The 15488-nt window shown below is 43.9% G+C and overlaps 1 protein-coding gene across 16 annotated transcripts in view; it reads left to right on the top strand.

Annotated features, from left to right (window-relative positions):
• The window catches only part of CELF4 (CUGBP Elav-like family member 4), a 700852-nt gene that overhangs the window by 586765 nt on the left and 98599 nt on the right, over nucleotides 1–15488 (top strand). For 11 of the 16 annotated variants that reach the window (XR_007907278.1, XM_051804503.1, XM_051804504.1 and 8 more), the window contains 2 exons: nucleotides 10479–10607; nucleotides 15392–15471. Coding sequence is in view for 15 of the 16 variants with exons in the window: in XM_051804503.1 (XP_051660463.1) it covers nucleotides 10479–10607; nucleotides 15392–15471 (209 nt within the window). In the remaining variant the exon portion in view is untranslated. The remainder of the gene's footprint in view (nucleotides 1–10478; nucleotides 10608–15391; nucleotides 15472–15488) is intronic. The other 5 variants (XM_051804501.1, XM_051804513.1, XM_051804511.1 and 2 more) reach the window with 1 other exon arrangement.

Below are 15488 nucleotides of genomic sequence, written 5' to 3'. Positions count from 1 at the left end.
TTGTCAAGAAGCTTCTAAGCTTTGCTCTGAATGAGCGTGAAAACCAAATGGCCCTTCGGGCTCAACCTCAGCCTTGTGTGGCCACAGAGTTAAAAGGGGATGTTACACTTAAGAATTAAGATCTGTTAAATTCCCCAGAACCAAAGGCTGTAGGAGTTGCATTCAAATCTGAGCTGCCTCTGAAAGATGAGTGTAAAAGCATGATTCGGTGTTCATTCGAGGTGTCATTTGATAGTACAAGACAGTCTTCTCCTTCACCTCCTTCTTCTTCAGGAAATCCGTCAACCTGGGCTAGGGAAACATTCATGGATTCACAGGAGGAAGGAGCCTAAACAGTCATGCAAAATCCTGTGAAGTTTAGTCACAGCACAGCTGCACACCTCCACTCTTTGATGCTGGGACTCCTTCTCCTTAGGTGAATGCTTCCAGGGGTGTTCTCAGAAAATGGGAATTATAAGAACAGGCTGCTAATTTCCAGGGAAAGAGGCATGATTTTTGCTTTTTTTCATGATTGTAAGGCTGATTTGAATTCAGATATTCTTCCTATAGTGGAGAGCTGGTGCAAAGAAAGTGTGTATTTAGGCTGTATGTTGAGTTTAGAAAGATCACATTTTGACTCCTGAATCTTTTCCTAAAAAGCATTGACTCATGAATAATTCTCAGAAATATTCCAGTTGTGTGTTTCAGATAATGAATAAACTTGGAAGAATTATGAACTGCCAGGCACAAATTGGGCAGAGTCTCTGTTCTTTGCCTGACACAGGGTTTTAAACTGCTCTCACCAACTTCCCTAAGCAAGGGCTACAAATAGAATGGGTCTTTGCAAGTTGTTTTCCCAGCTCAATATCAAACACCATAAAACCTGTCATTGAAAATCTGCACAGGGAATAGCATCTCTTGACAATGGGCAGTTGTGACGGCGCTGTTCAGCAAGTCAGAACTACTGATATTTGTCTTGGGGTTATAATATTCTCAGCTGTACAAGAGGGGTGTGCTCTTAGAATTATTTAGGCTGTGTCTTCATGGCAGAGTTTGCTTGGCCCGTGGCCAAAGATTTGTTCACACACTATCTGCATAGATGAAGCCTGAGTGTGCTTTAATCTGAACTGTCCGGATGAGGATGTAGGTTTAAGGTTGGATTTCACTTTAGTGCAGATGTTGCTACAGCAGCACAGACCAGTCAAGCCCAAAACACATTCAGTCTCTTGTTCTGAACCATCCTCTCCATCCTCTCCTTCTATTTTTCATCATGGCTCTGCACTTCATCCATCCTGCCCATCCTATTGCTCTATTAGACGATTTCTGGATGTGGTTTAGCAGCTGATGCACACTGAGGACCTCTTCCAGTTCCCTGTAAAGCAGGTCTTTGCTCAGGAGAATAGGACTGTAATATGGACGAGGACACTGAAAGTAGAGAATAGGCCAAGTCACTTTTAATTTAAAAACACAATCTTAGGTTTTGGATTCGCCATCTGGCAACAATTTAATTTTCTTTCCAGTTTATCATAGGGCCAACAGCTGCCAGCATCTATGTTCTCTTGGACACATGTGCCTACATCACTGCAATGCTGTCTTTAGGCATCATATTGCTGCAGGACATGAAAATCTCTCCCTGGAAGATAACTCCAAGATCCAGAGTCACTGTCATTTGCAAATATGGGCTTTCATTCAGGACTAAACCCTGCCTTGACTTACCCCGTCATAGACTCCTCTTCCATGAAAAAGGAGTTGGAAAAGCTCCAGCCACTTATATCTGATACAAACCACCATAAGGTTCAGGCATAGATCTGACCACCAGCCTTCCAGGCATCTTTCATTATTACTACAAGAGCTCCCTGAGTTCCTGGAGTGTGCAAACCTCACCAATGCCCAGTTTTGCCTGTTACAAACACCAATTAGTCTTTTTGTAGGTGGGGAAACTGAGGTTGCCTTTTGCACTAGTTAATTTATGTAGCCCATATTTCCACTGAGGCCGCTGTCCTTGGCAGAGATGTATTGTAAGTATTTAATAACAGTAACTGCACAGTCATCCATCTCTTTGGTACCAGGAATAACAAATCACTCTAAGGGAAAAGTGATTTTCCCTTCCACATTTTCCAGAGCATGGATTGAGATGGGACCCAGGAGTCACAAATACCAGTCTGAAATGCACAAAAAAGAGGTTCAGACAAGCTCTTGAATATCCTCGTGGGTCCACTCTTCCATAACTGGATCAAGAGTGATTTCCACTCTTTTCCAGAGTAAGATCTAGGTTCTATCTATTGAAAATGGTTAGTGACATGTTCAAAATAAACAGCAGGAAGAAGTTCCTAACTCAGTTCATGTTTAAGCTGCAGAAAGTCTTGCTGCAGGATGTGGTGGATGCTTGCAACTCGTGTGGGTTCATAAGTCCACTGAACAATTATATCAAATAAAGACACTTCAGAAACTACTACATATGGAAAAAAAAAAAAAACCCATTGCATACTCCAGGATTCTTTAAACTGCAGAGCACTGAATTCTAGAATATTTGGGGGGAATAATATAATTGTTTCCCCGTTTCTTTTAGTGTTCCCTAGACATCCACAACTGGCGATTGCCAGAGACAGCACACCGAATCAGACAGACCCTCTGTCTCTTTTTCAGCTGTTCTTCACTCTGTTTACAGGAACCATGTCCAAGTCAGGGCTCAGAGTGCAGCCAAGCAATTAAATAAGAGAAATCCTTCAAACTAAGTTTTTCTCAGATGCAGCAGTGGAGAGTAACGCACCTGTGGGATGAAGTTTCCTTCTTTGTGCAGGAGAATTATGCTCCCACACCTGGGCTTATATTCCTTTGTGCTTGTCCCCATCACACAGCTGTTCAGATTAGCTGTTATTCTCTCCAGCCCGGGTGTCTCAAAGCCTCTGCCTCCAGCACTAGGAGACCACCAGCTGTGCAATCGTATCTACTAATGCATGTGATATAAAGAATCTGTTGAGTAAAACCAAATGGGGGAGGGAGGAGGGGAAGGGGATCAGCACAAAGTCACTCCTGCTAAAACGTGATTAGGGATGCCCCACAACACCCAGCTGCTAGGAACAGGTGAACTCAGCAAACACTTTAAAGCCCGCAGTAGAATTTGCCCCTTGAGGGTGCTGTTATATATGGGGAGGAGGAGGAGGAGGGAAAAAGGGTGAATTAGGAGCCAGTGCAGGTTGAAGGAGGGTTCATTTGCTGTTATTTGGAGTTAGGCAGCAGTAGTTTTCTGTTGTTTCCAGAACAACAGGTTGGGCTTTTGATTCTTGGTGGTGGTTTCCCCCCCGCCCCGTCCTAATTTTTGAAACACCTCTATTTTACAAGGTTCATGTATTTTCCAGCAAGGTATCATGGAGAAGATAATTAGCTAATTTACAATTAGCTACAACAGAATTCGTAATCACTTCCCCCGTGGAAAGGGCGATAATCATCATCACATAGCTGTAGAACTGCTGTGAAAATGGCAGTAGCAGTGTGAAGCCCAGGACCTGGGAAATGCCCTGCTTTTAGCCTATTGATCACCTGAATTAGCACAGGTTGAGTGGAGTGGTGGGACACTCTAGCTCAAGAGGGGGGCAGGTTTGAACTTGCAGGTTTGAGTTCGGAGCTAAAACCAAACTTTTGTAATGTTCAGGGCACCTGCAGCTCACCCTTCCACACTACAGCTCCTTATTTCTTCTTTGACCTGAAGAGGATACCTTGTTCATAGCAGTCTGAAAGAAACCTAGGTGCATAATTCTTTTTCACCATTGTGAGTCTGGCATATTCCTGATCCCACTACTTGGACTTGGGGGCACTGACGGATGTAAGTCTGGATATGAGTCAGCAATGCACTCTTTCAGCCCAGAAACCAAGCATGTCATGGACTGCATCAAAAGTTGGGGGAGGTGATTCTGCCCCTCTATTCTGCTTTTGTAGGATACCCACTTGAAGTGCTACATCCAGCTACATCCAGCATAAGAAAGGTGTGGACCTGTTGGAGAGTGTTCAGAGGAGGCCACAAAGATGATTAGAGGACTGAAGTACCTCTGCTACAAAGACAAGCTAAGAGAGTTGGAGTTGTTCAGCCTGTTGAAGAGAAGGCAGCAGGGACACCTTGTTTGGCTCTTTCAGTACTTTAATAAGAGAGATGGGGACAGACTGTTGAATATAGCCCATACCAGTAGGACACAGACTCATGCTTTTTGACTAAAAGAGGGCAGATTCACACTAGTTACGAGGAATGTTTCTTTTACCATGAGGGTGGGGAAACACTGGCAGAGGCTGCCCAGAGGGGTGGTAGATGTCCCAGCCCTGGAAACGTGGGAGATCAAGTTAGACAAAGCTCTGAGCAACCTGCTATAGTTGAAGATGCCCCTGCTCACTGCTGGGGAGTTAGACAAGATAAACATTTAAAGGTTCCTCTCAACCCAAATCATTCTATGATTCTGTATGTTTCTGCAATGAACACCCTCAGAGCTGTCTCCTCTCCCCTGTCTGCCAAGGATAAGTCAGGAGAGTGGGCAAAGAAGACCCACTCTGCCTCCTGCATCCTCTGTGGTAAATGTGGCGCTTGGTCCTATGCACCGGCACTTCCTCTTACCCAAACGTGCACAGAAAACCTCTCTAGGCTGCTCGTTTGTTCTGTCATGGTGCCAAGGAGATAAGCCTAAAGGCCTTCCCAGTGTCTGGACCATGGCACTGCAGATGGTCCCCCACTGTGTGCGCAAGCAATGTTTGGGGAGGAGGGGAATAGCAGCAGAGACAAATAATTATTAGCAATATAAATGATGGAATTAGTTAGCATCTGCTTTCTGAAACTAAGCCATACAACAACCTGGTCCTGATGCTTAGAAAGCCAAAGGCATTGAGTAACATCAGAGGGCTGCTCTGGTGAATACCGTGCACACACAGAAGATGCTCATTCCCACACAGAATTAAAAAAAGGCTAGTTTTACTCTTGCATGAAGAAGCACACACACTATCCATGTGTGATGCTCTGGCAGTGAACCTAGGATGAAATAGGGAGGCTCATAGGTTTTGGAATAAATGGGTTTGTGGCTAGAAGGGACTGTAGTGATCTTCTGGTTTGCCCTCCTCATTAGCCTGGGCCACAAGGGTGGTAAATCTTTCCCTCTTTATTTCCAGGGCTTTGGATGCAATGTTCTAGACAGTAAAACTGGCTTATGCTTTCCTGATACAAGGATTCACCCTCTTTGTTTTGCATGAGGAATATGAGAACACGTGTATTTATATACTCTTATCTAAATGTACCCCCACGCACACACATACATTAGCGAGAGCTATCTGGATAAACACAATCCCATGTCATGTCTCCCTGTGAGTGACCCTAATTTTCCCCCAGCCCCTCCACAATTGCTGTGATTCTTGTTCTTGTCCTCTTGCTCCACAGAGGGTCAAACATCCTGCATCTCATTGTCCCTTCTGTCTCTTTAATTAGTGCCCGTCCTCCCCCTTCTCCCCCTCGCTCCCAGATCCCTCCTTCCCATCTCCTCTCAGCACTTGGTTTCCAGAGCTCTATTATTTCACCTTTCACGTGTGTTGTCTCCTTTGCCCAGGCCCATCTGACACCTCTGCCTTACGCTTATCATAGAAACATAACATTTAAATACAAATAGAACAGGGAATAATTTAACCCCTATTTGCACCAGGGAAAGTGCTGAGGCTTCCTAAAAACATAGCAGGGAGATTTATAGACACTGTATATTTATCTGACAAGTTGCATTTCTTCACCACTGTGCCTTGCAGCCAGCTTTTCCTGACGAACACAAGCCTCCATCCCTGGCAGAGCAGATGAGAAGAGGGAAGCCTGGTTGCATGGGGATATGGGGAATGTCACCAAAGGGACAACTCTGGGAACCCTGGTTTGCCATTGCTGTGGTCTTTCTCTCCCAGTCTGTCCTTCTGGAAGGAGCTGCTACCTTCTGTTGTTGTGGTGGTTTGTTTACAGCAAAATGGGTAGACTTGGGAGGAATTTAATTTTCAATATCAGCAGAGTGCACCAGCAAAAACCTCCCTGGCTCTCCTGGGTGCCACCACGCACAGAAATATCCACCTGTGGTTGGATATTTCCATGGCGAAGCAGGCGTGATAGACTCAGCTTGTGGGCAAAGACCAATAATGGGGTGAACAATAATGAGGGAACTCAAAAACGTGGGTAGAAGAGGCTCACATGGACACCACATTCGGTCACAACACTGCAGGACTGTCACTGCTCACAGTGCTGCTGTTTTAAGGCCTGACCCTGCAGCAAGGTTAATGAGGTGTCCTCACCAACGTGTAATATTTGGATGTGAGATAGAATCAGAAATAGTCGCTTTGGGGTACTTAATAGACAGGAATTTGGACAGGTCCTTCTTGACAAAAGCAGAGGAAAGAGGCTCAGATGTGGATCAATATTTGATGCACAACCATGTGTGGCCTGGAGGAGGCTACGTGGGATCAGCTTCTTTCATCACACCTGTTCTTGTACATGCTGAATAAGCTCAGTGTCTTGATTTCCTTCACAGAGAGGAGGTAGAGGATGCTCCTGGCGGCTGCCCATTTCTGTTGTGCAAGACAGTATGGTGCTGTGAGGTACCCTCTCTAGGGCCATGGGCCAGTTGAGGCTGGAGCACATGGTCATGCCCATGGCTCAGGCTGGGGACATCCCAGATTATGGGCTTATGCCTGACCTCTTTTTGTCCTCTGCTTCTGCCTTGGACAGTGTTATTTCTGTACTCCTTAACTGTGTTCACTTTTCCCTGGGACCCAGGTCTTAGGAAGCCTGGTCGGAAGGTTTTTACCCCTCAGTCTCACAGTCTGAAATGAGGATGATAGCACTGAACTTTGCAACGGAGGCTGCAGAGAACTGAGTCTTCCCAGTTCTCTGACATTCAGGCATGGATCCTGAGACACATAGATTTGGGAAAGTGTCTCAGTGAAAGAAGAGAAAGCATGGAACTGGTGCAGGTGATATGGGTGGACCATGGTTGGTATGGATGGACCCTACAGGCAGGCAGAATTAAGGGACAGCTTGATCTGTGACTGCTACAGATTTGTGTGCAGCCTAAAACTTTGACTTTTGTAGGATGTAGATCCCCCAACTCTCATTAGAGGACACTGGAATCATCTGGTGAGGAGCACCTGTGGCATCCATAGTGCTCAAGACACATCCCACTGACATCAGCGCATTCCTCTTCACTTTATTCTGGCAGCTTCATGGTCTTTTTTAGACATCTTTTAAAATCAGAAGTAGTTGTCTCGATGCATGGCATGTTAGTTTTTTATTTGAGATGTGGAAGAGCAGTGTATGATGATACTCAGGGTGTAAGAGGCTCATACAAGACCATCAGTGCGTAAACTCATTAGCCAAGACCTGGAACATGCTGAATGATCCTATCTGCTGGACCCTTCCCTCTCTCTTCCCACCCAAGATGTGTGAGGGGTGTCATTAAAACATGCTTCTGAGTCCCCTGAAAGAGCTGGGGTGTGAGAGGAAAATGAAGCACTTTGTTATAAAAGCCACTCAGAGTAAAAAACTTGTTAAACTGACTCATTTTTTATCAGTCAAGTGTGTGATTGTGTCAATTTCTGTGATGGCAGACGTGACTAATGATTCCCCCAACAACACAAGGCACTGTTTTTCAGGATGGAGACAGGACACTGACTTGGAGATAGGATTGGAGGTGATGTCCAAGCAGCTGAGTCCTGGCTGTCCATGAGGGTCCCCTTTGTGCCACCTACCCTGTAGTGACCAGACCAGCTGCTCCCGGGGAAGGTTGTCCTCAGCTTTGGCAGAGCCTGTTCCTGGTGGTCTGACAACCAGCTTGTGGGCAGCTCACCAAAGCACCACATCGTCTGCCAGCTAGCTCTGGGGACCAGCACCACCACTGCCAGTATAGTGCAGAGATGCAGGGGGAAAAAATACAGTAATTAAAGAAAATAAAATTGAATGGTTCCTAGAACCCTGGTTTTAGCTTTGCATAAAGCAGACCAAACAAGGCAGTTTCGGGCCAGTTCCACACTAGAGAGTTTTGCTGACAGAGGAGGGATGTGACTTTTTTTAAAAAATGATACATTTATATTAGCAAAAAGTCTAGTGAAAACACAGTTACACAGCTATAGGAGTGTTTTTGCTGATGCAGCTTATTTGAAACAGGGGAAGTAGTATAAAATACAATATAACAAATGCTTCTGTTGTGCTGGAAGTCTTTACTAGACACAAAGTTTCTACGTAAAACCTTTTGCCAGCGCTGTTCCTAGTTCATTCCCACTACCCTGCTCCCTTCCTAAATTACCTCCCATCTTGCAGGGCAGTTGGTCTCATTTGCTGGGTGGGCTTTCCTCCAATATTTGGACAACCTTTGGACTTAGGACAGGATTCTTTTTCTAAGGCTCTGTCATGCCCTGGACTGAAAGATGTCCCCCAGAGTGCACAGTGGTGAACTTCAGTCGCTGCCTCTCTAAGGCTTATACCTCATGTCTTGGAGGGATGTCCTTTTGCAGGACACTTTGCCAACGAGAAAGAAACCTTTTCACATGTCTAAATCACCTCCTCGTGAGGTGAGGACAGCCTCCATGGTGTTAGGGATCTGTGCATCATTAAAGTCTGAACGCTGTGTTGTCAGCAAAGACCACAAAATGCCTCTCTGCTTAATCAGTTCCAACATAAAGTAGGAATATTTCTTGCTTTAACATGTCTGTCTGAAGGCTATTTCTGTTTTTCTCACCTATTATAAGTGCACATATACCCTCCTAAACCTATTTCTTCTACCAGTTCATCAGCCTAACTGAAGGCAACATAACTCCTTGTTTTCCGTGGGTAGTTCACTTTTTGCTGCCGTGGATAACTCGACTGCAGGGTTGAAAGCTCCTAATATCCCCACTCAATAGCCACTGCATGAAAAATTATTCACATCCAAGGCTGTAAAGTAATTTGCCAATGTGCAGGTGCATCTTGGAGAGGGGAATTTTGATCAAACACTGGTTGAAGCAGAACAGATTGCCTACACCAGTGATTTCTCGGTGAACAAAAGTGACATAAATTGCCCAATTAGTCAGCCAGAAAAGGATTGTTGCAAACCAGTGTTTTGTTCAGCTTTAGGTTAACCAGTACATTAAAAAATAAATTAAATAAAAAATAAAATTATTTATATATTTACATATATTTATTCAAATTGGTTACATCTGCTCTGTAAAGTGCTCTGAATAAAAACCTCTTGGTTCACACATTTACATAGTGTTTAATGAATGATAAATAAGACATTTATGAATCATGTGCAAATGGCCTGTTTACATACACGGTGTAAACTATGTAAATTTCCTTTTTTTTCTTGGTGCAGTGGTGTTAGTCTCTGAATGGAAACCTGATCTCCAGGCATAACTCAGCACCCTCTGACATATTTCTGACAATCATAAATTTAGTCTGTTTTCACCAATATTTTCTGAAGGTGTCTCATGAAGATCCCCAAACTTGGTTTAAATCTGAGTATAAATCATAAAATGGTTTGGGTTGAAAGGGACCTTAAACATCATCTGGTTCCAACCCACACTCTGATCTCACTCCAACAGGCCCACATCTTTCTTATGTTGTGGACCCCAAAACTGCATGTAACACTCCGGGTGGGCTCTCACAAGAGCAGAGCAGAGGGGCAGAATCACCTCCCTCGACCTACTGCCCACCCTGCTTTTGTTCTAGGCCAGGACATGGTTGGCTTTCTGGGCTGGAAGTGCACACTGCTGGGTTACACTGAGCATCCTTGTTCAAAATACAATTATCTACTGGCAGACCATATCCTGCTGTGGTATGAAATACCAGCTGCTCAAGTTACTTTAGATATTAGTAATCACATAAATTAACTTTATGTTTCAAAAACTTTGGGCCTGTTTCAAATGAACTTTATGAATATATTAAAAAACCTCATCCAAACTTTTAGATACATGTCTCTGAGTGGGCTTGAATGACAAATCTCCAATTTACAGGCTGTGACTTCCGTTATATCCTGATTTAAAAAAGCTTATGTTAAACATTTTTTTTCCTGCAACTTATTTAGTATTGCAAGGGCCACTAACTTATGTTATTTTTCGTTTGGACTTGGTTTCTATATGCTATCTTTATCCATATTCCTCTTGGATTGCAGTCTGAGCAATGTTGTCATTTAAGTTACTGCAAGCTGACTGCAAAAATTGATCAGAAGAAGCTGATTTGGAACACTTTGCTGCCTAGATTTTAAGAGGCAGTTAGAGATTTTATATATAACAAAATCACTGTTGTTTGTTGTTTGGTGGTTTGGTTTTTTAAAATTTGCTGGATTATTTTCAAGTACTCATTGAAAGTCAGAGGCTATTAAGGTTTTTCAAGCCAGCCACCTGAAAAGATTAGCAGCTTCTGAAATGTGTCACCTCAATGAAATCACCGTTTGTTTTGCGTGTGATGCTGAGACATCTTGGCTCTCGTATCCCCCCTGAAATATGGTAAGCATCTCTTTATTTTGTTCCAGAAGACAGAAAACTCTTTGTGGGCATGCTCAATAAGCAGCAGTCGGAAGACGATGTGCGCAGGCTATTCGAGGCGTTTGGCAACATCGAGGAGTGCACGATCCTTCGGGGACCCGATGGCAACAGCAAAGGTGAGGTGATGGCCTGCGTCAAGTGGACTTAGTGCCATTTTCTGGTATGACAAAAGTACCATGTAGCCTCTAGAACAGCATGTCTTACTTTAGGAAGGGGTCACATTTGCAATGGGAAGGCTGTACTTTGCTGGTCACTCTGTGCATGGGGGGAAAAATTGCATTTTAAAACATGCCTCTCCAAAGAGCTGTGTCTCATCACGTGCAAACTGATGCCTATTATTGCTTGGACAGACCTCCCCTCTGAACAGGCCTTTGTATTCGCTCAAGCCATTCTCTCTCCACCCCATTGAACAGGATGATTCTTTCTTTAAAAGAAGACACCATTGGTACTTTATATCTTGACTCACTGGCTCCATCATCATCTCTGCTTATTTCCCATCCACCAGTCTCAGATCTTCCTCTTCTCCACCTAGTCTTTTTTGTGTGGACTCCTATCAGCCAGTGATCGCAACCACAAGGCTACAGGTACCAATTTAAATATTACACTTGGTAGATATTTACCGTTTGAAGCATGCAAATGCTTCACTGCAAAACTAGGTGCCTTTGCTTCTTCTACCTCTTTTTGGCATCACTTCTTACCTGGATATCACAAAAGATCCTCTGCTACAGGCCAAGTATAAAAATAAGGCCTCCCTCTCAAGCAGGAATGTCATTTTTTGTCCCCATCAGTCTCTAGACAAAGTAACTTCAATCTAAATAGGAAGTTCTCTTCTTTTGACAGTATAGTGTGTCCATTAAATATTAATCTGCATATAATATAGCATAAACTGTTCTGGAATGTTCAACACCAGAGAAGAGACCAGTACTGCTGACACAGTTCGTATCTCACTCGGTATTTTGACAAGTGACAACATCAACCAGCATATTTTTGCAACAGGGAGGTAAAAAATCCAAATCACAGGGATACACTGGAACAAGATATTGTTGTTCCATAAAATCACTGGTAGCCAAAACAAACTAAATCACACCAGTGTTATAGGGCAGCAGTTCAATATACATCAGCACAGCTCAGCCTTCCTGACATAAATGACTGAAAATAGGCTGAAAAGTGGGCACCTTTCTTCAGCTGTGTACTTAAGTTCCACAACACCCAGAGGCAGGGGCTGCCCCACTGGAAACAGTAGGCTAGAATGGCCTAGAGGAGCTCCAATCATCATAACAGCAGGCAGTTAAGCAGTTCATTCACTGAACAAATCAGTAAATTGGGGAAAAGCAAAAAAATATGTCTGTCTGCTTCTACCTGGAACTGTATGGAAAAAAGTCTAATGACAAAGGAGTTAAAGAGAGTAATAATAAAGGCAACAAAGTCTGAGATCTGTAAGAAACAAATTCCAGAGGAGATCCAAACCACAGACTTGTCTTCATGCTTGCTCTATTTTTTTTTCTTTTCTTCTTAAACAATTTCATTATAAGACAGAATCTGAGTGGCAGCTCCATATTGCTAACCAGTTTAATTATTAGTGCTAGCAGGCTGCAGTCTCAGGCTGGCGTTTCACTGAGCTGCTCAGGATCAATACTGAGCTTTGACAGAGTTAATATTACCAGCTTCCATTTGCTGGTGCTATTTACTGAGAATGTGAAGCTCCTAATTTACACACACACAGTTTCGTACATGCACACACGCACACAGAGCAGTCAATCCAATGGAAAACTTAAGGTTAGTGCCCTTATCTTAGGAGACAGTCAGGCAAGCCACAACTCCCACAAAGTTATTCCCAGTCTGTAATGTTTTCCATCTGTTAGAAACCCGTATGTGACACACATTGCTTGTGAGCTTCTTATTTTGGGTAAAACCCATAAGGCTTAAATTCTACATCAGTTGAGATTTAAGCAGATTGCCTAAATTCCAGATAGCAATCAGATCCCATAGAGTTCAATCCTACCCAACCCACTGTGTAAAGCCCCACAAGGCATCCCTGTGGTGAGCCTCTAAGTCCTTCAGGTAGCTCAGTGCTCTCAGAAGGTAGGTTGCAGATTCTCAGTTTAATGCCATCTCGGTCCAGTCACAGTCAAAAAGCTGCTGAGCCTTGCCTGAAGCCATGGGTGATGTCCTGAGCCATGAGGCATGCCCTTCAGGGTCTGCAGAAACACCTCCTGCTGAGTCACTCAGCAGCAGGCACAGTGGCTGGAGTAGGTAACCAGGTGGAAGAAGAGCTGTGACTGAGGAGTTTCTCTGCCTGAAGGGGAGTGCAGCACCTGTCTTTGCTGGGAGAGGGTGGAGCGTTTCTGCATCCCTCCGGGTAAAGCTCACCATTGTGCAGCCAGGAGTCCAGGACTCCTCAGGTGAGGGAGCTCAAGTGGATCCAGTTCAGCAGGCCAGAAGGACCCACAGAATCTGCATTGCTGCTGCTCCCTGTACATCTATCCCTTTCCCCCCCCCCCCATTTTTTTCCCCATTAAGCAGTTGTATGCCTTGATAACTCAGAAAGTAAAAATTTCCCACAGCACCCTCCACAAGAGGAGTCTAGGCACCCTCTGCAATCATAATCCTAGGGCCAGACTGCAGTCTCCTCCAAGTTGACAAGACAGTCAGAGCAGCCCTTCCAGCCCTGTAATCTGGACGTTAGGAAACAAGAAAAACTTAAGCACATATGTCACCCTGTTCAGCACAGGTTGTATCTCTCTGTTTGTCAAAATCCCTTCACATTCCAGGTTTACTTCTGTCTAAGTGACACTATTGTTCTGAGAAGAGTGGCTGGACTCTCATCCTCACCTCATAAGCTCCTGGAGTCAGTTCTGGTGAAATGGGAAGGAAGGTTTTGATGTCATATACAGAAGCCATCCCATTGAAGACACAAACAAAATGGACAAAATGTTGGGATCTCTGCTATTGCCTTGCCACCATACACCAGTAAAAAATGAGTTTTCACTTGAGCTGCTACCTCAAAACCTACTGGAAGCAGTTAATAGGAAGCAGTAGGAGGGATCCCATTAATATCCTGGGCATTAAACAAGATAAATGCCTGCTACTCCCTTCATTCCCACCTTTATCCAGCTCCACTGATCCATCAGGACCCTCAGCGTACGGGTGAATTTCACCTGAAAAGAGTGAAACCTTCAATATGACAACAACACTGCAGCCAAAAATCCTGCACTAAATGCAATGGGTGGCTGGAACTGGAAAGCTTTTGTGTATTTGCTAATCAGCATCTTCTTTTTAGAGGCAGAAAGTACAAAAGAATCTCTGCAAATAATTAAACACCCTAATTCTGGATTATCTCTGATTAATGAAGAGGAAAACGCAGTATCTCAGGAGCCCGGGAATGCTGGGCTGCGATTATGTCATAATTGATCCCTATAGTTTCCAGTTGAAGTTATCTATCTCATTTTCTCATGATTGTTTCCTCTCAGCTCCTTATAAATTAGATCCAACTATTAGCAATAACCGTTGGGCTTTTCCTGAAATACAGTCTGAGCACGGTGCTGAGAAGGTAACGCAAATTGAAGGGCTCCTAACTGTAAACTAATTTCATAAATGTGTATTATTTTCAGAAAGGACTATCACTGCTTTCTTCAATCTCACTTCTATCAGCCTGCAGTGATGATGTGAGGGACCTTTGGGGCTCATTCTTACAGTTTGCAAGTTCTATTGCTTCATTTTTCACCCTGCACTTGTAGGGATCCATAAGGGTGTGTGGACCCTCTGAAGATGCTGCGAAGGGAATGAAGGAGAGAAATCCCATTATCAAGACTGGCATCCCCTCTGGACCCCTTCGGGGAAAGAGTGAGGGCTTTGCAAATTGATTAAAAGCTCGGAAGTATTTGGTAGTAATAGAAGGGGATGGAAGCCAGAACTTCTCAGATCTCTCCCAATCTGTTCCAAAAACCGCCTTAGCATATGGAAATTACCCTTCCTCTCTCTGAGTCAGTTTGCTTGTAGCTAGGAGTGTTGGCAATACATTCCCCCACTCTAGTAGTGCATGTCACCCTTTGAAGTGTTGATCATTTCTGCACTCCAGCACATATTCATAAATGCACCTTTCTATCCTAAAACCTTATATAAGAGTTCAGCATGAGATTCCTCACATGGCAATGCAGGCCAGAGAAGCACTGCCTACATTTCTCTAATGTCCAGAAGAGAACACCTACACTGGTGCTGGCTTTGCAGCTATGAAAAACTAAGATTCAAAGTTTGGTGGTGACAAGAAGGTAATCATCACTTTTACCTCTCCCATCCCTGCTACTTCATCAGAAGCTGTCTTGTGCTTTGTGAGACCAAAGTTGTTTGGAGCCAGGACAAGCTCTGGGCAGTGTCTCATGGAGCTCTAGCAGACAGTGATGTGATAAGGTACCTCATGGATTTGGAGTAGCCCTGAATGCCTTCTGTATATTTGACCTGTGGTTGCTTGTAAAAAGTATGTGTGTGTAGCTTTTTGATAACGTAAACACTCTTCTGTACCATATCTCATAACCACAGAGGGCAGAACGCTCAGTGTTAAGTCTAATATGAATGAAAGAAAAGTCTTTTTCACCCAATAAATTGTAAAATTTTGCAAGATTCTGCCATGTAAAGCTGTGGAGGTCAAATTCAAGATGTATTTGCTAAGTTTGTGTCTGTCAATGCTCATTACAAGCAATGTGGGAATTCTGGTTGCAGCTTTGCCTTAAGTGGTCCTCAGGCTGCTGACAACTGGACTTTGGAAAGGATCAGGGCACATCTGTTTGTTATAGTTTCTCCACAGCCATATTTATTGGCCACTTCTGAGGACAGGATACTCAGCTAGATGGACTTTCATGACATCCATGCAACTTTTCTTACACTCTTCTTTTTCCTCTTCCAGGGTGTGCATTTGTGAAATACTCTTCACATGCAGAGGCCCAAGCTGCCATCAATGCCTTGCATGGCAGCCAGACAATGCCGGTGAGTAGCTCTGTAAC

This window comes from Manacus candei, unplaced genomic scaffold (genome assembly GCF_025592945.1).
Source record: "Manacus candei isolate 608988 ecotype Guabito, Panama unplaced genomic scaffold, ASM2559294v1 h1tg000061l, whole genome shotgun sequence".
NCBI lineage: Eukaryota > Metazoa > Chordata > Aves > Passeriformes > Pipridae > Manacus > Manacus candei.
Note: the sequence above shows the minus strand (reverse complement) of the source record. Positions and strands in the feature narration are given on the sequence as shown.